Raw genomic sequence first — 20,660 nt, forward strand, 5'->3', positions numbered from 1 at the left:
TTTTTTTTTTGTTACTGTACTTAAGTGGATGTTTCAGGTGTTAGTGTGTTTAACACATCAAATTGTTGAACCAAATCAGATCATATCGTTAGCTAGCTCAATGCTAGCATGATTAAGCGAAATGGTATAGCAAAACATAAAGTGCTACTGCGGACCGAATAAAGATAATTCAATTTTACAAGAAATGTTTATTTTTCCAACTTTGCGCTGTGTCATGGTCCAATCTATGAACATTAATGATCTTCGTTGTCGGTGTCCGTGACAGGAATGCTTCCAGTTCATCCTGCCGGCGCTGCCACACGCCATCGACCTCCTGCGTGACGCCGTGGTGAAGGTTAAGGAGGCGGCGGACGAGCTGGAGGACCTGCCGTCGCCGCCGCCGCCTCTGTCGCCGCCGCCCAACAGTTCGCCACGGCGTCAGACGGAGGACAAGGGCGTGCAGTGCGAGGACGAGGATGAGGAAAAGAAAGACAGCGGCGTGGCGTCCACGGAGGACAGCTCCTCCTCCCACATCACCGCAGCATCCATCGCCGCCAAGGTACGAACACATGCAAAAAGAGATCAGATTCTGGCTGGGATCACTTTTTTGGGTGCGTGTGCGTATTTTGTTTTCATTTTCACAAATCCGGTGAATCAAAAAGTTTGACTTGCAACATTGTGAGAAATGTTTGCAAATCGTATATGCCAAATGTCGTCGAGTGGTGGCCGAGGGCGTGCTCAACTGGTTATGGGAAGAAGCGTCTTTCGGTGGGGCAAGCCTAACGGGAGTGTAACACAAAATGTGTGTGTGCGTGTGCGTGTGCGTGTGCGTGCGTGAGCTCAGATCCCAGACGCCATTATCTCGCGGGGTGTACAGGTATTGCCCAGGGACACGGCCTCTCTCAGCACCACGCCCTCGGAGTCGCCTCGCGCCCAGGCCACTTCACGCCTCTCTACCGCATCCTGTCCCACCCCCAAAGTATGTCTACACACACACACACACACACACACACACACACACACACACACACACACACACACACACATTGTGCACTCGCACACTCTCGGCCATGTTGGAGGGTGCTCATTGCCAACGTGACCATGCCTACAAACGACATGTAAAACAAGTAAGTTGCATCTCACCAATGCAAAAAAACGGATAATTAGTTATGTTTCAAAGTACGTTTGACGAAAACGGCATGTTGACATAACAGATTTAAAAAATATCTACACAAAGTCAATGGGCATTCCCTGTTTCTCGCACGCTGTCCTCTCTCTCTTTCTCTCTCTCTGTCTCTTTTTCACCTCATGTGTCAGTGTCACGCCGCCATGTGTCTGGCGGACAGCAGGCGGGTGCCATGGGAATGGAAGAGGGGGTTGCCATGGGAACCATGGAATGGGATGTTAGTAGTGGGAGGGCATGCGCTTCATCTGACAGAAAGTGATGAGGGGATCGCTCTCGCTCCTTTCTGAGGAGTGTTCCCATAGTTGTGCGTGGCGAGCAGGAAGCGGTCAGCCCAGCTCGTCCAAACACATTATTTTGATTAATATTCAGTTTGTAAGGTTATGTTACCTGAGCCCTGAGCAACTTATCGTTGTCTATTTGCATTTGATCCGTTTTTAGCCAGCCTCCAGGACATGGCCCATTCATATGCTTGCGTGTGCTCATGTGCACCTCGGTGCTTGCTTGGCAACAGACGGCTCAAAGACATTCGCCGGTATAGCTCCCAGCTTTTTTTTTTTTTTTTGGTCTTTCTTTTTAATCACAGCAACAAGCTTGACATATGTTTATTGAAAATTCCAACATTGCAAGCTGCTGCTGACAGTATGCGCAGCATGTCCCTCGAGAGGGAGACATTGTCGTTGTTCGCCGGTGCATTTGGTGAGCCACCTTGAAGTGTGGTTGTTTTCTTTGGACTGTAACGGGGCGCCGTCAGGACGAGGCGCGCTTGGCGACGCCAGGCCTCGAGCTGCCTATACGCAAAGGTCGCACTCCGGGGTCAAGCGAGGTAACACAATCGCTGCAGCAATGCCAGACGTGCGATTTTTTTTTTTTTTTTGTCTCATGGTGTGCATGAAGCTTGTGTGCGTGTTTTTTCAACAACCACCGATTCTCGCGCAGCAGCTCTACAACCATTCACGTAAAACCATTTTCTTTTCCTGTCGCACTGTCGGAGGGTGGTTGCGCCCTTCCACTCTTGTTAGCATTTAGTGCAGTTATGTAATGGGCACGCCAGATTAATGAACCATATGGGTGCAGAGGGCTTGGACACGGGATGGTTCGACAGCCTGACGATGCTTTTGGGTTTGACGTAAACAATTTAAGTCATTCATGGTGTGAGTCACTTTCAAGGTCTCCTGTGTGGCAACTTCATTGTCTTTTTCACAAATCAGAAATGTAGTCAAGCTGGTTGCTGAAAAGTAAAGAAATAACATGCTGAGTCAACCTTATGAAGGGTCGAAGACATGGTCATAATTCCGTGAATTGGCAATTGTTTCCCCATCAGACGTGAATAGTAAATTGTAGGGAAATGAGTTGGAACAGTCACTTTAATTGCTGTATTATGTGTTGAGGGTATGAGTAATTTTTTTTCTTGAGAATATCCAATGCAACGCCTTGATAACAGTCTTATCAAGGTGTTGCATCAGATGTCCTCATGAACTCAGTCTGCACCCCCCCCCCCACCTCCCATTTGGACGACCTTCCCGCGAAGCGCTTGTAGCATCCCTTGTAAACAAATAGACAACACACTCGCCGCTTCTGCAATCGGCTCTTCTAATTTTTATGGAGGATAATTCCTTCGTGCTTTGAGCAAAGACCGCTTTCGGTCGTACTTGTACTGAGTAAATATTGATGCGAGTCTAAAAGAATAATGATGCGCGCCTCTTGCCCTTTTGATCAACTTTCATTTTGGCGAAATTTAGAGTGGCTCGCTCGCAGAATTTTGGGATATGTCTTTTTCGACATGCCTGTGGATGATAGTGCCGTGTAAGTGACTCGGAAATCCCTCGCTGAACGGGTCACGGACGCAGACTTAGTGTGGCTGTATTTCTTTTGTAAATTAGCACCACTGTGTGACACAGTGTGGCGGAAGTGTAGAAATGCTCCCAGATGTATTTTCACAACTATTCTGACAGCAAAAGATTTGCAGTACTTGCTTCTTACTTTTCCCACACCTGAGTGGTGGTCAGGCACTCCAGAAATATCTCTTTCATTCTCAGAAATAATCAGTCTGTCATCTTGTTCCGTTTACTGTTTGACTTAACGTGTACCGTCATGTGCTTTTGGCAGAAAATTGCTTTGAATGATTGACGAGAATTCAAGCATTCAAGGGATTCCAGGAATTTAAGTGTACCGCTAATCATTTGCAGCAATTCCTATTCGTCTTTAATTCCCAGAAATATATTTTACAAAACGGACAAAATGAATGCACACGCAGCTCGCCCATGTCGTGGAATCTTTGATGGGAAGAAGTCGGAAGGATTGACTGTGTGATAAGATCAGGCAGATGGCAATGAATGATTAATGAATGGACAACTAGCTGCAGTGTGAGCGTTTATTGATCTGCCATCTGCGACTCTATTGCGGCTCCTAATCCAAGAACGGAACTTGTCACTGTGCCTTAGATGTCTGTACGAATGAATTTCAGTGTGTGAATAAATTATCTATATGTGCCCGCCCTTTACCTGAAGATATCCGAGCTAAAGCTCCAGCTCAACTGTGACCCGAATGTTTACAAGCATTTTCGAGAATGGAACAATGGATGGCTAAGCTTGTATTGTATTCCTTTTTGGACACGGCACTTGTATGCTGTATTTATATGTATAGACTGTCATTTCCTAGGACAAAATACACATCAGCCTCAAGGTCAAAAGGATAAAGGCTTAATTCTCGGCTCATACTTTTCTTTGTATTCTTGTGTGTGTACTCGCCATTTGTTTGTTTACGATGCATTTCCTGTAATTTGGCTAGCAACCAGATCAGGTTTTATGAAAAGCTCCAGATCACCCTGAAAAGGATCAGCAGCACACAATAAATCTATGTACAGCAAAATATTCACTTCAAATAGAATTTTTTTTCAGTTCAAGGATCATTATTGTCCCACTGATGCACGCACAAAAAAAAAAAAAAAAAAATTTGAACTGAGCAGCACACTTCACAAACATGGCCATTGTGTGCTCAAAAAGTCATGCAGCTTATTTCATCATTCGTCTGTTTTTATGGTACTATAAAATCTGGATGGATGTAAATATTGTGGCAAATGTTTTGGAGCTTCTAAAGAACACTTCTAGGGTTTTATTTGTTTTTCGAATTGCACTCTGGGTGGGATCAAATGCCTGTTAGGCGGGCCTTGGTAGATTCCCCAGTCCTGATTTAACGGATCCGTTTTTTTTTTGTTGTTTTGTTTTGTTTTCACAGCCTGTGTCATCATCCCTTGAAAGTTTTTATCGCCCTCTAGAAGTGACAAATGGCAACCGTTACAAGCTTTTGTGTTTCTTTTGCCGAAATAATGTCACGTTTGTTTTTTGGGCCTGACAGTATTGATCTCCTTTTGCGATCTTGCGGAGTCTCGACTAGAGGAGCAAGTGTGTGCGTTCTTGTCGTTATCCCGGGCCCATAAAGAGGCTCGCTCGTCTCCTGGCCCGCTGGAGGTGGAGAGGATTTACGAGATGGGAAGAGAAAGGAAAGGAGAGAGCGTGGTTGAGAGTTAACGACGTAGAGAGGATGAGGGAAAGGAAGGAGCTAATTCAGAGGAGAGTGATGGCGACAAAGATGGAAGTCAAGCAGACGGAGGTTTGGACTCCGCAGCTTGTCTTTGCGATGAGTCAACGAGCTCACCTCTCGGTGTATTAGTCACCTCGCATCATGAGGGCGAGGGAGACAAAGCCACATCCGTCCCTCACGCATCGTACATGCAGAGCTGCTCATCCGCAGCTAGAAGCCCTCTGATTTTCTGTCATCGCTGTTTCGCCCTCTCGCGTGTCGACGCTCCTCTCTCTCTCTCTCTCTCTCTCTCTCTCCCCCTCTCGCCCCCCCCCCACCCCGTCGCACAGCCATGCGCACTTGCCCTCTCGCTGTAGAATGCGCGTCCTCCTGGCGTGCGTGTGCCACCGCCGAACTCATTCAGTCTCGAGTTCAGGCAGGAGATGGTAAGTGTTGGTTTTTCCTGCTGCATAGCGTATAGGCTGCTTACAAGTTTTGAAATCAGCAGAGAGGCGTGATGCGTTGCATGTGCATTTTCTGTTTTTAGGTAACATGCTGGATGCATTGCATGTGCATAGTTTGGTGGGTGAGCCTAATTTGGGAGGCTTTAAATATCAATCTGTGTGCGTGCGTGTGTGCCTGTAAATGGTTGTGACGGTGACGACGCCAGTGGGGAGATGATGCTTGCAGGCCCTGAGTCAGAGGTAGGAGGTTGAGTAATCGGCTCATGTGACCACAGATCCAACTGGAGGCAAAAGGCTGTAGGATGAGGACGGTGATCTTTACTTTCCGTGTTGTATCTCGAGACGGTTCGCGTTACTGGGCAGCGCGGCAAACGTGGTCAGCATCTGCAGCGTCTCGGCTCTCGTAGCGTGTGGGAGCCAATCATGCATGTTAGGTCAGTTCGAGACAAAATAGCCAATAGATGGGAATGTGAGTGTTGCGGCGACCAGTTCCGGGAGTACACCGGCTCTCGTCCGCAGTTAGCTGGCATAGGCTCCAGCTCGCCTGCTAATGGAATGAGGACAAGCGGCATAGAAAGTGATGAGATGGATGATTAAAGATGGGGGGGTGGGGAAAAAAAAGATGCGTTGAAGCAGCATCTTCAGGATTTATGATGGCTTTAATCAGCTGACAAGCAACACAATCATGATGTCACTCAGAGCTGGAGCCATAATTTATCAATATAAACGTCATCAATGCCTTGACACACTCAGGCTGTGCTTACCATTGATTCTTTCAAACTTGTTCATGCGTCTGACTCCCACTCGGCGCCTCGTTTGTTAATGGTGGGGCCTCTCTGTCCTACTCTCGCGCTCTGCAAAGAATATTTCTTCTTGATTCGGATTACGCGGGGCATAACCTGTGGGACGTCTTTCTTGGCAAGCTGTCGGCCTCTCAGGGGGTCGTTCACCTATCTTGCCACGAGGCCAATGTGGTTGTACTCTGAATTTGAATGGGAGTACGACCTCATTGGCCCGTAACTAAAAGGAGCAGATTTGCGTGGGTGTTGCACAACTGACTTGATGCTGCTTGTCTGACGTGATCAGTTTAGACCAGTCTGCTTTTCTCTGGTGTGTTTGCAATGTTTTCCACTATTCGAAAGGAACATACTTCTAGATATTTTATTGTGTAAAAACAAGTCCAACATTGGATGTACATTAAATGACGACTAACTAATCATAAAAAAAAAACATTTTGTAAGGTTGTGAATATTTATGGGACGCTCCATTTCTCCATTGAGAAACTGTCGAATACTCATACTCTTCATTTAAGCCGAAAAAAGAAGAAAAGCGATTTTTGTGTGTCCCTTCCCTTGTCTGGCTCACACGAGAAAGACCATTTGGGTCAAGTTGCTCCGGGCTTGAAGTGCAAATCGCTGTGCCCTCATTCATATGTGTGCACTTCAATGGCTTTGTGTTTTCTTACAAAAAGTAAACAGATACATTCTCATTTATTCGTAAGGCCATCGTGTTTTTGATGTGTGTGCACGTTTATAAATAGATGGTGCACGTAAGTGTGTGCCTGTGCCCGTCCGTGTTAGCTTTGCATGTGTCCGCGCAATATTACTCACGCTGCAGCAGCTGAACCCGAACCCTTGAGGCATGATGGAGAGACAATGGAAAGGAGTCTGAATAGTGAGCGGCGAAGAAGGAAGAGAATGAGGCGCAGGAGGGACAGACCGGAAATGAAAGCGGGACCGTATGAAAGCGCCTGACCAGCTGGATGGAGCGTGCTCATCGGCCGTGTGGGCCGCGATGGCAAGTGGAGGGGGAGGGGGGGTTGTCAAATGTGCTGCGTTTGCGCCCGCTCTCTCCCATCGCTGGCAAAGTCGCTCAGGAGCTCATTAATTTCTATTTTCTAACTCCCCTCTAATACGTTGGGACGTGGAGACAGCCGTAATGAATCAAGGTGCTGGAGGATAAAGCACTTGTGCCTCATCAGCTTTGATTTTCGGTTTGCTTGGCTTACCTGCAGCTGCTCCATTGACGGTACCTCTGCCAAAGATGAAATTACAAAGGCGAGAGGTTAGAGGTTTTTGGAAATATCAAAACGCAGTGCGTTACTAGATGACGTGGCGTACTGGAGATGACCAACGTACCGTGGCACGCACTCACCGGTTTGTCCATTGGCCTCTCATCCCCCAAACCACATCTTGGACGATTGAGTGATTGAACCTGCACCAAGCAAATGTATGTATATATATAATTTTTTTTTTTTTTTTTTTTTGAGTGTAAGATATTGTGGAACTCCACCACCGTCAAGTTATCTAAGCTTGACGGGTTCCACTTGACAATCCACAGCGTTGTGATTTGCGGGAGAGCGATTCTTATCTCTTTGACAGTGCCTTTTTCTGAAAGCCATTTGTTATATAATCTAAAAATGCGACAGTGTCATAATGAAAGCGCTGGTTTGAACTAATTGCGTCAGTCGTAATTCAAAGTGAGCTCGCTGTCCGCGCTGGCGATTATTTTTTTTTGCCTGAAATGGTGTTTCCTTTTGAATGTGCCAAGAATGTGTCAGGTTTGGAGGAAGGTGCTTTATGAGGCGAGCAGATGTCTCGCAGAAGCCATGTTTATATGTCGCTTAGCACCTGTCACAAACGTACCGTCTGTCACCAAATGGTGATACGGGGTGTAAAGCTGTCCGGCAATATTTATACAGAACAGTCTGTGGTTACTATTAGCACAACAACCTGTCGCATCTTGATAAGGGAAAGGGGAAAATGATGACTGTAAAACAAAAATTTTGTGTCAAGGCTGAAGAGCGGGACTCTGGTCGAGATGGGACATGCTCACATTTCCTCAATGTCCACATTTTCACAATAATGTCCTGACGTTTCGCTATAGACACACTGGTTGAGCCCAGAAGAGTGGCATCCTGCCATAGAAGTGGGCATTCTTGGAAATTTTCTTGTTCCCCTGTAGATGTTTTTTTATGCAGGTTTCGTGAATAGTCTCTATTGTTTCGAATTGAACATGGTACCAATTGGATACAAAACATGCTGGGCATGAGACCCCTTTTCTGCTCCTACCTGCTGTCCTGACCTGACCTCCTCTGTCCTATCTCCTGTCCTGTCCTGTCTGTCCCCCTCTCGGCTGCCGTGCCCCATCTGAGGCAGTCACAGAGAGACCGATCGTCCCGATGTCCGACCCCCCCCCCCCACCTCTTAAAGGCAGGGGGTGCTGTCCTCACTTGCACCCATCAGTCTCTGTCTGCTTCTGTCCCCGCCTGCTCAAGTCCGTTAACCCTTTTTCTCTTCTCCTCCTCCTTTTTTGTGTCGCACCAGGCGCGGCTCCCCTCCTGTTCATCTACCCTAAGCATTGCCGAGGTACTCCTGCATGCGTTCGGATGCATCGTTACGGGCCTTCATCATGTCTAATCTCCTTCTCCAAGCTTACATCTGCCTGGCATGATTTCCTCCCTCCTTCAGTCCTCAATTGTGTATGTGTGTGTGTGTGCTGTCCTGCTTGTTTGTTTACTTGCCATCACTTGGACCGTTCCTCCTCTTGTGTTTTTGTGTGAAGACGGTGTAAAACCTCCTTCTGGCGTCTTTCTGGTACAACCTAACTTGCCTTTCTGTCCTCCCTTTCAAAGCTTTGTACTAATACGTTTCAGGAGGTCCTTCGTTTATGGCGGGCGCGACAAAATTTCCAGGTGGAACAGCTCTCGGTGAGCTAGTTTGTCCAGCGTCGTAAGGACCATGTCCGTGGTTATGTGACACGAGAAAACTTACCCAGCATTCTTTTTAATTTGTTTGTTCAGAGGCAGGTCATGCTTTTGGTACCTATGCCTTCAGTCAGGATCAATTTGACCTAATCTGCCTCTTAAAACCCCACAGAGGCTTAAATCTGATTGGAATTAATCAAACTGGAATTATTAAAATTTCACAAATATTAAAATTTAAAATAGATTTTCACTGTAGGTCAGAACTCCTGGTAGTGTTTCAAGAAGGCTTGCTGTCAACTGAAGGTCCCCGCCAGTGATGGACTACAGCACGTATACTGTAAATTCAAGTACGTACTGTTGCCGCAGTAGGAACTGAACGCCGTCATAAACCGAGGGACCCACTGTACATCCATTCACACAAGTTTGAAAGTTGAATATTGACTTTCTCATGTATGCACACTCCGCTCTGTCAACCCCAAAGAGCAGCTTGGGCCTTGTGCTAGAAGTGCGCAGCAGCTTGTCAGTACTCTGGCCCGAAGCCCAGTGATTGTCATCCGTAGCTGATAAAAGGCATGACCGCGCCGACGCTTAACAAAGCCGCTATCATAATGCATCGATTTTCCTGTAGCCGTGTGATAATAAGCCTGTATACAACACACACATACATACGCGCAGTCATATATCCATCCATTATCTGAAGCGCTTATCCTCATAAGGGTCGCGGGCATGCTGGAGCCTCTTCGGGCACTAGGCTGGGTACACCGTCGATGTAGGTGTATCTAGGGGTATTGGTTTGGTTGAGTGAAAAGTAGTCCAAGTGTTTGTGCCAGGTTTCGGTGATGTCCAGTCCAGGTTATTGTCAGTTATGAATTTGTGTAAGACGAGTGCTTTGTTGTTGTGTGAGCGGGTGTTAAAGAGAGCCAGTTTGAGGATTTTGTGATGTATGGGAGCCAGTGAAGAGATGTATGGGGCAGTGGGCGGAGATTTGCATTTGACATTTTAAAATATTTTCTCTCATTATTGGAGTGGTGAGGGGGTCTGGCTGTGATGATGGATTGAATGTGGTAGATGGCAGAAGCATACCTGTCAACTTGTACGTTTTCCCCGTATTTTATACGTTTTTTTATCATTTCAAATCATGTACGACGTATTACAACTTTTATACGGGGAAAAAAATTGTGAAACGATCTCACAAAAACAATTTTGGCTGGTAGCCAACAACAATGCAGTTGTCAATCGCTACAATAGAGGGCTCCGTCCTTTTAGCAATTACCCACAATGCAACGAATAGACTTCGTGTATGGCTTGTTTATAACAGCCTTCCAATATGGCCGCCGGTAGTGCATTGTGGGTAATTGCTAAAAGGACGGAGCCCTCTATAGTCATAGCAAACCAGCAAAACTAATCCTCAATCGTATATTTTTTTCATCGCTGCGTAAGGTAGGATTGATAAAACATGATGTGCGCATGCGCGGTAAGCTGTTGGAAGGGTTTTTGTTGCTTTGTCGGGGGAATCGTAATCATTTATGAGGGCAGCTATTAGCCGAGGTTGACAGGAATGCAGCAGGAGTAGACGGTGACAGTGACAGCTGGGGCCTGTAGAGGGAGCTATGGCAGGGGGAAAGTGCTGTGAGGTGGTAGTAGAATAGAGTAGAGGAAGAGGAAGGCGCAGGTGTGCAATTTGTGATTAGTCAATTTGAGGAGTGGTAATAGCATGTTGGACGTTTGCTGCCAGGATTCTGCTGCCGAGTTTGTTGGGGTGAAAACCGTCCGCGTTTAAAAGGGATGGATGGCGGAGAAGTTATAGGCACCCCAGCAAGAGGTGAGAAGTCACGGAAATTGAGGATGTCAAAAGGTGTAACAGGATATTGAACTGCGGGGCGAGGGGGGTCGTTTGGCTAGCAGCACGTGGTTTGGCTAGCAGCACGTGGTTTAGCTAGCAACAGTTGGTTTAGCTCGTAGCTCGTGCAGGACCCTGTAGGTTGGACCGCCACTTACCTTCCACTGCTGAGGCTCGCTCGCTAGTTTGCACTCTCTCTCGCAATCGCTCGCTATTTCGCTGGCTCGTGCTCTCGCCGTTCGCCGTCGTTCGCTAGTTCGTGCTCTCTCGTCGTTCGCCGTCGCTCGCTAGCTCGGGCTCTCGCTCGGCGTTCGTCGTCTCTCGCTATGCAAAGGCGCGATTATGAACACTCTCTCTGTTGCGCATAATAACAAACAGGGTCAATAATCGGAAATAGACACACGCACTGTCCTGGTTCTGTTTGCCGTGTTGGCGGCTTATTGGCAACTGAAACAAAAGTTAGTCGATGTGCTTTTGATTCTGGCTGTATGTGTCGTATGTGCGTGCCTGTTTGGAAAAGAGCTTGTTTGTTCCACGTTTCCCCCCAAGGGCTTTATTAACACAATAGTGTAGGTTGTCCAAGCTGCTAACGGTCATGCTCGCTTGTTCCCTGCTCGCGTGTGCGTGTGTCTGTGTGTGTCATGAAGATGAGTGACTATCCTGTGGCTTCCCCCAGGCCTCACGGAGAGAATTCAGGGCTCACCTGGATGAGGTCATCACGCTCAAGTCAAGGTACTCTACCTTGGACCAGGTAAACCCGCTAACCTTCTAGCAACCTCTTCTCCGATCTCTCGGCATGCAGGCCACTGGCATCCCACCGTAGCACCCGACATGCTCATAACACACACCGATGCAGCATTTGGCATCTCCAGTGCTGGTGGTGGTGGGGGGAATGATTCTTTGATGTCCTGCTGAATTTGTAAGTTCGCTCACTTACAAAGAAACAGTCTCTAATTGGTTTGATTTTTTTTTTTGACATATATAGATCAGTCAAAAATGTGTCAAAATTGACAACAAAGCACATAGTAATTAGTATTTGGAGGCGAAGCCCTTGATGGAAATCTCATCAAGGAGTTAGTCAGTTAGCCGCCGCGCTAGCGATTTGATAGTATTTATATTGGCAATTGGAGACACTTTAAATCTCGTTGCTTGTTGCAAATGTTCATTTCAAGTCGGCACTATCGTAACACATTTAACATATTAATGTTACCATGAATTTGTCCAAGAGGGATGGGTGGCGCTGATTTAATCTTGAAAATATGACCTGATTTTAGCAGGAACTCTTCAGAACCACGTTTCTTATAGCCTTCCTCGCCATTTTGGATGAGCGTAGAAGATGTCACTTAACCTGCACAGAAGACACATATGCAACCTACCTTTGAGATGAGGATGTCACAAATTCCTCCTTATACTGCAAGTTTTTGACTGATATTATTTTAGCACAGTCGATAAATAACCATACAAATTTGAGAGGATTTTTTTTTTCTTCAAGCAAATTTACAAATTTAGCCGGCGATCAAATTTTGTTCCTGTACATCTTTAATCAAGATGTGCCCCTTTTGTCGGTGTAAGTCATTTCGCGACAAGGTTTACTCTCCTTACACCTGCTGTGGGTCATGTGCTCTGGAGATGATATTTTGTTTTTCCAACCAGATGCGCATTTTGACATCAACTATAACCGGAGAGCTTTTCACAAAACGCATCACAGAGGGGAGGTGTGTGTTGTTGCTGGTGATGCACATGGCATTTAAGTGAGCAGGACTTGCAACAAAAAGTTCAACAAGTTCAGTCCCCTGATGTAGATTTTTTTTTTCCCCCCCCCCAAAAGCTGTCATGTGCATCCCCCGCCACCTTTCGTGGTCAACGACACTCCTTCCCTGAGCCTGACATTAAAACTACACTATGTGGACAAAAATCATTTTTCACATTTTTGTTTTGGGGGGGGCTCCAGCTCAAAAAGTGGTTGTGCGACATCCGATGGGTTTTGTAATGGCGGGTCAGATTTATCAATACAACCATACAAGACTCAATTATTTTGTCCACATCGTGTATCTCTACTCGCATTTATTTTTCAGTCATCGCCATCCCTGTTCAGTCGGTCGATGTCCTTTCTGCAATAGCTCTTCTTACCTGAAGTTTAGTTTGTGTTTTTTCCCCTCCCGGGTTGTTTTCGCCACTGCCCAGGGAGGGCAACTTGGCTGCAGATCGTTGTCAGTACACACGTTGTCCTCCATCGCTCCCATTCCTCTCTCTCGGGGCGAGGCCGCTTTAAAAGAGCACTTGCTGAATTGTCACACACTGGCCTCCTCTTCCTCCCGGGCGAACAAATAAACCCCCCCCCCCCTTTTTTTTTTTGCATAATCTGTTCGGCAGCCCCTTTAATTTTGTGCTGATCTTAGCATGGCTGCGGTTACATCTCATCATTTCCTGCAGCGTCTCCTCACTCGGATGGTTATTAGCGCTATCGATTTCTGTGAAGCCCGGCCACCTCCGTCTCCCTGACCTGGCCACGCTCACTGTTTTGTATTCTACGAGGTAGCCGGAAAGGGCAAATCTGAGGGACCCTTGAATCACATTAAACGGAATCGTTAATGGGGCCCGGTATTATGGGTCCAAAGTCTTTCGCCACCTTTGGGCTCTTCCTGCGGCAATGATTGAGGTTGACATGCTGCGGGATGAGCGTGCGTGTGCACCGCAGCATGACAAACATGCTGCAGCATCCCATGAATACAGGGCAAAGGTTCCCGAGCGTTGTCTGACTACAATCCCACACGCTCGTAGGTAGCAATCAACTGTTTCCGGTGATTTCACATCATATTTTGCTCACTCGTGAACTGTTTTTCTGTGTGCATGATGTGTGCGTGTGTTCACATTTGCATCCCCACTCTCTCTCTTCTGATACTTTATTGAAACGTATTCCAGTTGTTGGGGGGAGGGGTGATCAAGGGTTAATTAGTAACAAGCGTGAATTTTTTTTCCCCCCTCCTCTCTATGTGCAACATCACATCCTCACAGCGACACGCCATATTCGAGCCACGGCGTCCATCGTCCTACGCCAACTGTCTTCCCCTATTTTCATGGCTCTCCGATGGTGGAGTCTTTGTCGTCATCTCTCCGGAGCTTTTATTTGTTTCATCACATCACCCGTGCACTGAGGTTGTCTTGCCGTGGTCCAGCTGAGGGCTTGACTTTCCGATACCTGAGGGGGATGTTTGAAGTTGCTTGCTTAGCGTAGCTCTCATAGTGAGTTTGCTTCTAATGCCATTTGCTCCACTCTGTAACCGTGGAGCGCAAGGCCTGTGATCGTGTCTGTCGCAGTCGAGTGTCTGCATATGTGATCTGTGTTGCTTTTTGTGTTTTTAGCCCCCCCCCCCCCATCCTCCTCTCATTCCTCTTCTCACGATTTACAGGCTGTGCTGGTGTGACTTAAAAAAAGTCTTTTAGAACACAGAAAGCAAAAAACGATATTGGTGTGAAACGGGTCAATATATACACCATTAAGATTGGTGTATGTCAGTGCAGCGAGAGTTGGCCGAGTGGGATTTCATAAATGCATTGCACTGAAGAGAGACCACAGTTTGGGAGTTTCAGACAAGCTATTAACGGGGCCTTTATTTTATGAAATTCGTACTGTACAAAAGAGTTTTTTTTTTTTTTTTTTTGTATTTATCAGAAAATGATCATAGTTTTAACACGATGGCAAGTCCTTCACAGCGGGTCCACGGTTTATGACAGAGTTGTGATGGTGAGTTAAAGTATGTATTCGACTTTTAACAGTCTAACAAGTTCTTCTGGGATGGCCCAACAATTGTAGCTGGAGAAGGCTCCCAGCCCGACTCCGTCTCCGCGCTGAGGGTTCAGCACACGAAGCATTCCGACAGTTTGTGTCCCATATTTAGAAGAGGCTTTCGGTCACCATGTAACATTTTTGAGACGCATCTACGCATTCAAGGATATTTGATACGGTGCATAGGAATCAGGACCTCGATATGAAATAATCATTCAGCACCATTCTGCTTGTTAACGCAAAGCGCCACCGGTATGCAGTCAATCCATCCAGTCCAGCCTGATCATCTTCCTCCTCCTCTATTGCTCCTCTGATAGGGTTGTCCTGTCTCTGTTTGTCCGTCTGTGTGGGGGTGGGTGGTGTTGCGGTTGCCGGAACAGATGCACTGATGCCTGTGATTCGATGCTTTATCTCCACTAGCTCCAGTGTAGGTTGGAGGGGCTTAAAGATGATCGCAGGAGGACCTTCAGCTCTCGAGTAACTATCCCGCCCCCACCCGCCCCGCTGCCCTTTGCCTCACCCTCCTGCGAGGAGCGCGCAAAACAAACGCCCCGCTCTGTGTCTCCTTTTTCTTTCTCTCTCTCTCTCATTCTGTATCTGTTCTTTCTTTCCATGCAAAGGCTGTCTGAGTGTCTGTCTCTTTGTTCGCTTTGTCCATCTGTCTCCGCGGTTAACGTGAGTCTGCTTTTCACTAGCAATGTCTGGTGTGTTGGATGTCTGTCAAGTAGTTGCCATCAGGCCACTCCAGTAGTCTTTGTTTCCTCCTCTTTCCAGTTCTTTACTGCAATGTCCTCGGCTCTGTGTAGTTTTTAGCCAAGTCTGTCCACTCTGTGCTTCTTGTTTGTGCTTATTTACCTCTACGGGCCGTAGGGCCGCGTCACGCTCATCCCGTCACCTGACCAGTCCGACACTGTCTGCGTCTATCCATGACCTCTCATTCTTCATCCCAGCCATCCTCCCGCCCGCTCACCTTGGCTGTTTGGTGCCCAGTTGGATGGCGGTGAGGGAGGGGAGGAGAGGTAAAGGGTTGTTTTAGCTGGAACAAATCCACCTCGCACTTCACTGTCTGACTCATCCAGTTGATGTCACTCCAGGGAAGTTTTACATCGGTGAAAAAAAAAAAATCTGTGTTAAACGGAGAACTATCGGCATCGTGTGGTGAGAGAATGACAATGAACCATTTCAAAAGAAATATGAATATTGGTAAGTTTGTTCCCCTCCTCCCAATTCAATTAAAATGTATCCAAAGTTCTACAAAGATGTTAAAATGGATGAATAATTCATTTGAGTATTTATGAGCTGTATTCAGCATTGTATATTCTACAAATGCCTGCTATGATTTTTGATCACCAATACTGTAATTGGATGTTAAAGGTAGCATTAAGCCAAAATCAGACAGGAAATCCCTCCTTTGAGTGGTTAGCTACCCATGAAGTAGCTGTTGATGCAGGGCTTTTTGGTCGTTGAATGTGATGATTACTGGAGCGACTTTATAGTTTATCATTTGGGAATTGTAATTCACGTGGTAAGTGGCTTTATTTTTCACCAAATGGTTACAACGCTGCACCTACAAATTAGAAGTACCGACACCAGAGTTCAACCGATAGTTACAAATTTGCTCGTAAATATTGGCAAGGAGCATTTCTATTTGTTCCGCAGAATTTGTTTGTCATGCAGCATATTATTACTGTCGGGTTATAATGTATGTCATACAAAAGTGGAGTTTAAAACAAAATAAGGAATATTGGGGTGAAATGTAGAGAAACGGCAAGAATCGAGGCAGACCATTAGATAATGTAACACATGAGATTGAGGTGTGGATAATTGTTCAAGATTCATCCATAGGTGGTGCTGTATTGTTAGCAGTTGCCAAATCAATAGATGTCTGTGAACTGAGGTATAATTAGACAAGGAAGGTTGCTATTTAAGGGAGACACCAAACAAATACCTCACAAAAAGAATATATCGCAAAATAATGGGGATCTTGTCGGAAATTCCTCACAGATGTTCAAAAATTTGGAACCAAAATCGTGCAAACTCGAACCGAGGGCAGCGGTCCACTTGATGCGCACAGACTGTCCTGCCGTCAGCGCACGTTGCCGACTTTGTCCTCTCGATGCAGTGTGATCGTATTATGTATCGTGAAGGCATGCGCGGTGGCTCACAGTAAGCGCTGCGCTACGCCAGTGACGATGATGGCGATGCAACAGTCTTCCAACAAGCGGGGCAAAGGGCACGGTTTATCCTTGGCGTGACACTTTGGTCACCTCGAGCGTGTCGAAATAGCACCACTGTTTATCTCCAATTTCCACTGCTCTCCTTCTCTCTCTCTCTATTCCCCCCGCCCCTCCATCAATCTCTAGGTGCAGTCACGATGCAGCAGCAAAGAGAATATCCTAAGATCAAGTGAGTGCCAATGTTTCCACTTCAGAGTCGCTGCCAGTCATTTGTGTGTCCCGTCCCTACGCGGCCTGTTCTCTCAAAAGTTGAATACAGAACATTATTTTAATTGTACCTGGTTTTGACCATTTGACTCGGTAGACTCCAATTTAAGTCTCGATAAATGTTCATTTATAGCCTCTCTACTTTTAACCGACTCCAACCTGTATACGTGAGGCCCACAGATCTCAAGATATTTTTTCATTTAAAAAAAAAAAAAAAAAAATCCATTGGATCATGCACAAATTGCTGGTGAGAACATGTTGCTTTTTGTTACCACGTGTACTCTCTGTATGGCTTTTATTTGCGCTTGTGATGTGACAAGCGATGCGTAATTTGGCGGGTTTGTCACGCCGTGCTTACGCGTGAGTGTTTCTCGCCGATGTGATGTTTTGCCAGGAGGTTGTTAAGCCCCGCGCGGCAGAAGCGTAAGTGTACGTTTAAAGGCAAGAAATTGGGTCAAGGCAAATCAAAGCGCTGCGCCGATTCGGCACTGTGAGGGAGGGAGGGAGGGAGGGAGGGACCTAGGGAGGGAAGGGGGGCAGAGAGAGAGAAAGAGAGCCCCCAGACCTTTCATTGTGTTATATGTCGCGAAAGCATACTCGGATTCAGCCACGAAAGGAATATGCACTCACACATATCAACAGAAGCCAAGTCCCACCTAATTTCTACAATTTGAAAATATAATTTCTTTGATGTATCATTAAAATCTTCCCTGTATAGTGAATATATACTGTATAATATACAGTATGAGTTTCCCTTTTGAATTAAGTGACGGAAATGCATTCCTAACCTGCAATCTTGTCATGCATTGAGATGCACCTGTAGATTTCCAAAGCTTTGAGTTGTTTACAAAGTCGGATCAAGGACCAAAAGTGATGTCACACTTGTTCATTTCAGGTCACAGTGCTGTGGACATTACCAAGGTGGCCCGGAGACACCGCATGTCCCCTTTCCCCCTCACTTCCATGGACAAGGCCTTCATCACTGTGCTGGAGATGACGGCCGTCCTGGGCACAGAGATCATCAATTACAGAGGTGAGCACCCATCCATGTCAGGTTTTTTTTTTTCCCCCCTTTCATTAGCTGACAAAAAAAGGTCCACAACCTCCGTCATGTTTGTTTGTTCTTGAGCACGCTTTGATATTTGCTGTCACACCTCTCAGGGTGGCGTAGCACAATTTATACACATACCCACATAAATATAGACTTGACAGGAATCGAAGAATCTTGGGAATTTTTATGATAATTACCTGTTTGGGGTTTTTTTGCCATTGAATTTTGAGGAAATGTCTATTCAAAATTCTTGTGCTGTAGTCGTGCCGTTTCAAATTGGAAGCCTTCATCACAGCTATAGGGCTTGTCGGATTGAGATTTTCTTTATTAAATTAGTATGATTGTATATTAGTGGAACTTTGTCAATGTTTTTTTTTCTGTTTTGTTTTTCTTTTTTACTTGTACTGGTAGCACAGTTGACTGTATATACAGTACAATCCATGACCCAATGTTGCATTCATTGCAGCTGCCCTTAAAGAACAGAATTTTGTAATGCCCCAAATATTTTTGTATGGTTCAGTATACCAGTGTGTCGAAGTTCTGCATGACTTTTCAAACGTGCATATAGATGCGAATGATTATTTCATTACACGTCATTTTTTCATTGCTTTCCAGAGACATTTAAAATGGCGTTTTTATGACGGATGATCTCATTTTTAAACTTATCAAGCACTGCAGTGTCATAAAGAAGTGACTAGTATCTGCTAGGAAGCATTTTAGTCGTTTTCCATGCATTCCTAGTTTTCATAAAATTACCAGCAGTTATGTAGTTTTTTTTTTGAACAAGCGGGGGAGCAGGGTACGCGCTGGATTTGCAGGAGCGCAGCTGCCGAGGCGACAGAGCAGTGAGGAAGTGGAGATATGAGAGATGAAATATTTAGACGGGCAACAGCTGGAGGAGCTACCCTTCTGGATTGCTGGGTGTGGGTGTGTGTCACGTCATATAATTATAATGACTTAAATTTAAGACGCGTAATTGATTGCTTGGTGCCGTTGTCAGCGCGGTTGCGCTAGTGGGGTTTGGTGATGTGTCCCGTCACCACATGCTCATTGTGTAGTGTATGAACTGTCGCCTCCCTGAGTCAAAATGTTTTCTATATTGCCCGCGCTCCTTTCAGCATGACAAGAAATGTGTGTTAAGCGTACGCTAAACTCGAATGGGGTAATGTGTAACTAATGACGCACCGCTCTCAAACGCCGTTCAAAAAGAAACCGCTTTTCCCTTGGGTGGTGGCTGTGAAGCAATAAACAAAAAGCTGATTCGAAAAGCTTCTTGAAATTGTGTCAGACACCTAACTGCTCCGTCTTCCCCCCAAAAAATAAAACTGTCGAGCTATACTATTTACATTCCCATGTCTTTGCCATGGTTTAAAAAAAAAAATGCTGTTGAATTTGCGCCATTGAAGGAAAAAGGGGAAAATCCCCCGTGATGAAAGGTCGTGTGGTGTATGACAAACGTGGGTAGTAACTGCAGTGTCATGTGTATGTACATGTGCTCATTGGTGTCAGTGATCAGAGCTTCATATTACCACCCTCATTTGCATATAGCCGCTCAGAGAAATGAGATGCAGTCTATATATAGCCCAGCAAAGCAGCATTTGGTTTTCCCCCCCTCCACTTTTTTCCACTTTTTTTTTTCCTATCTTTGCACGTCCCTTTTTCTCTGAAATGCTGCGTCGCTTCCATGCACGTGTGTGTACAGTAGCGGAATATTGGAATTGGAATCAATAATTCCAGATGTGCAGTATTTTCACATTTTTCTCTGGTGTCGTGTCAAAGGAAGGGCTGTGTTTTGATTGTTGTCATTGGCAGACGGGATGGGTCGAGTCCTCGCTCAGGACGTTTATGCCAAAGACAACCTGCCACCCTTCCCTGCCTCTGTCAAGGATGGCTATGCTGTGAGAGGTAACGCAGTTGATTCCTGCTCATTTTGCAAAATGCAAATTTTGTGGCGCCTGCATGAAATGAAATGAATGATCCACAACACTGCTCGGCCAAAAGTAGCCAAATTGGGTGAAAAATCAGACTCAATGTTGGGTCCAAAAAGGGACTGAGGCAATGCTGGGTCAATCGTACCCAGTGCGTTGTATTGACGACTTGACCCAAAGTTTTGATCCAAAAGCAGCTTGTTGGCTCCACGTGCCTTTATATTTAAAAAAAATAATAAATTGTACTGTCCTCTTGATTGTTCCTTTTGCAGCCCACTGAAATACAATGACTCAACTCAATTAGCCCCCTCCCACACTGATGGACTCACATCAGCACACGCTTGATGGATATTTTTTCTTGCTCTTTTAGCCGCCGACGGCCCGGGCGACCGCTTCATCATCGGAGAGTCACAAGCAGGCGAGCAGGTCAGCACGCTCGGCATAGCCGCACTCAAGAAGCACTTGCGTCACTGTTCATGTCTGGAGCACCCACCTTGCCTGTACGTGAGATCAGCTACTTTTGGCCGTCATCTCAAGTTGCTCGGGAAGGAGTAGTCAGGCTTTTGCAACCCAAGAAGACATTTTGCCATTTTATTGCGCAATAGCCGTTACGCAGCGGTGCTGCTATTAAGCACAATTGCATTTCTATGAATACTTGCCTCAGCATTCACACATTCCTAGCATGCTTTGCTTTATTTTTGACGGGCATCTATCACGTTTAACTGAAGGTAAGACGGAGAGTCAACTTTGGAATGA

General features: G+C 46.0%; 1 protein-coding gene across 13 annotated transcripts in view; it reads left to right on the forward strand.

Annotated features, from left to right (window-relative positions):
- Window positions 1-20,660, forward strand: part of gphnb (gephyrin b) — a 52,046-nt gene that overhangs the window by 27,478 nt on the left and 3,908 nt on the right. For 4 of the 13 annotated variants that reach the window (XM_019867957.1, XM_019867945.1, XM_019867947.1 and 1 more), the window contains exons 8-17: window positions 266-538; window positions 824-958; window positions 8,475-8,516; window positions 11,371-11,445; window positions 13,710-13,850; window positions 14,902-14,958; window positions 16,845-16,887; window positions 17,821-17,958; window positions 19,789-19,881; window positions 20,275-20,330. In XM_019867957.1, the coding sequence (XP_019723516.1) occupies window positions 266-538; window positions 824-958; window positions 8,475-8,516; window positions 11,371-11,445; window positions 13,710-13,850; window positions 14,902-14,958; window positions 16,845-16,887; window positions 17,821-17,958; window positions 19,789-19,881; window positions 20,275-20,330 (1,053 nt within the window). The remainder of the gene's footprint in view (window positions 1-265; window positions 539-823; window positions 959-8,474; window positions 8,517-11,370; window positions 11,446-13,709; window positions 13,851-14,901; window positions 14,959-16,844; window positions 16,888-17,820; window positions 17,959-19,788; window positions 19,882-20,274; window positions 20,331-20,660) is intronic. The other 9 variants (XM_019867950.1, XM_019867951.1, XM_019867952.1 and 6 more) reach the window with 5 other exon arrangements.

The sequence above is a fragment of the Hippocampus comes genome, unplaced genomic scaffold (genome assembly GCF_001891065.2).
Source record: "Hippocampus comes isolate QL1 unplaced genomic scaffold, H_comes_QL1_v1.1 scaffold259, whole genome shotgun sequence".
Classification (NCBI taxonomy): Eukaryota; Metazoa; Chordata; class Actinopteri; order Syngnathiformes; family Syngnathidae; genus Hippocampus; species Hippocampus comes.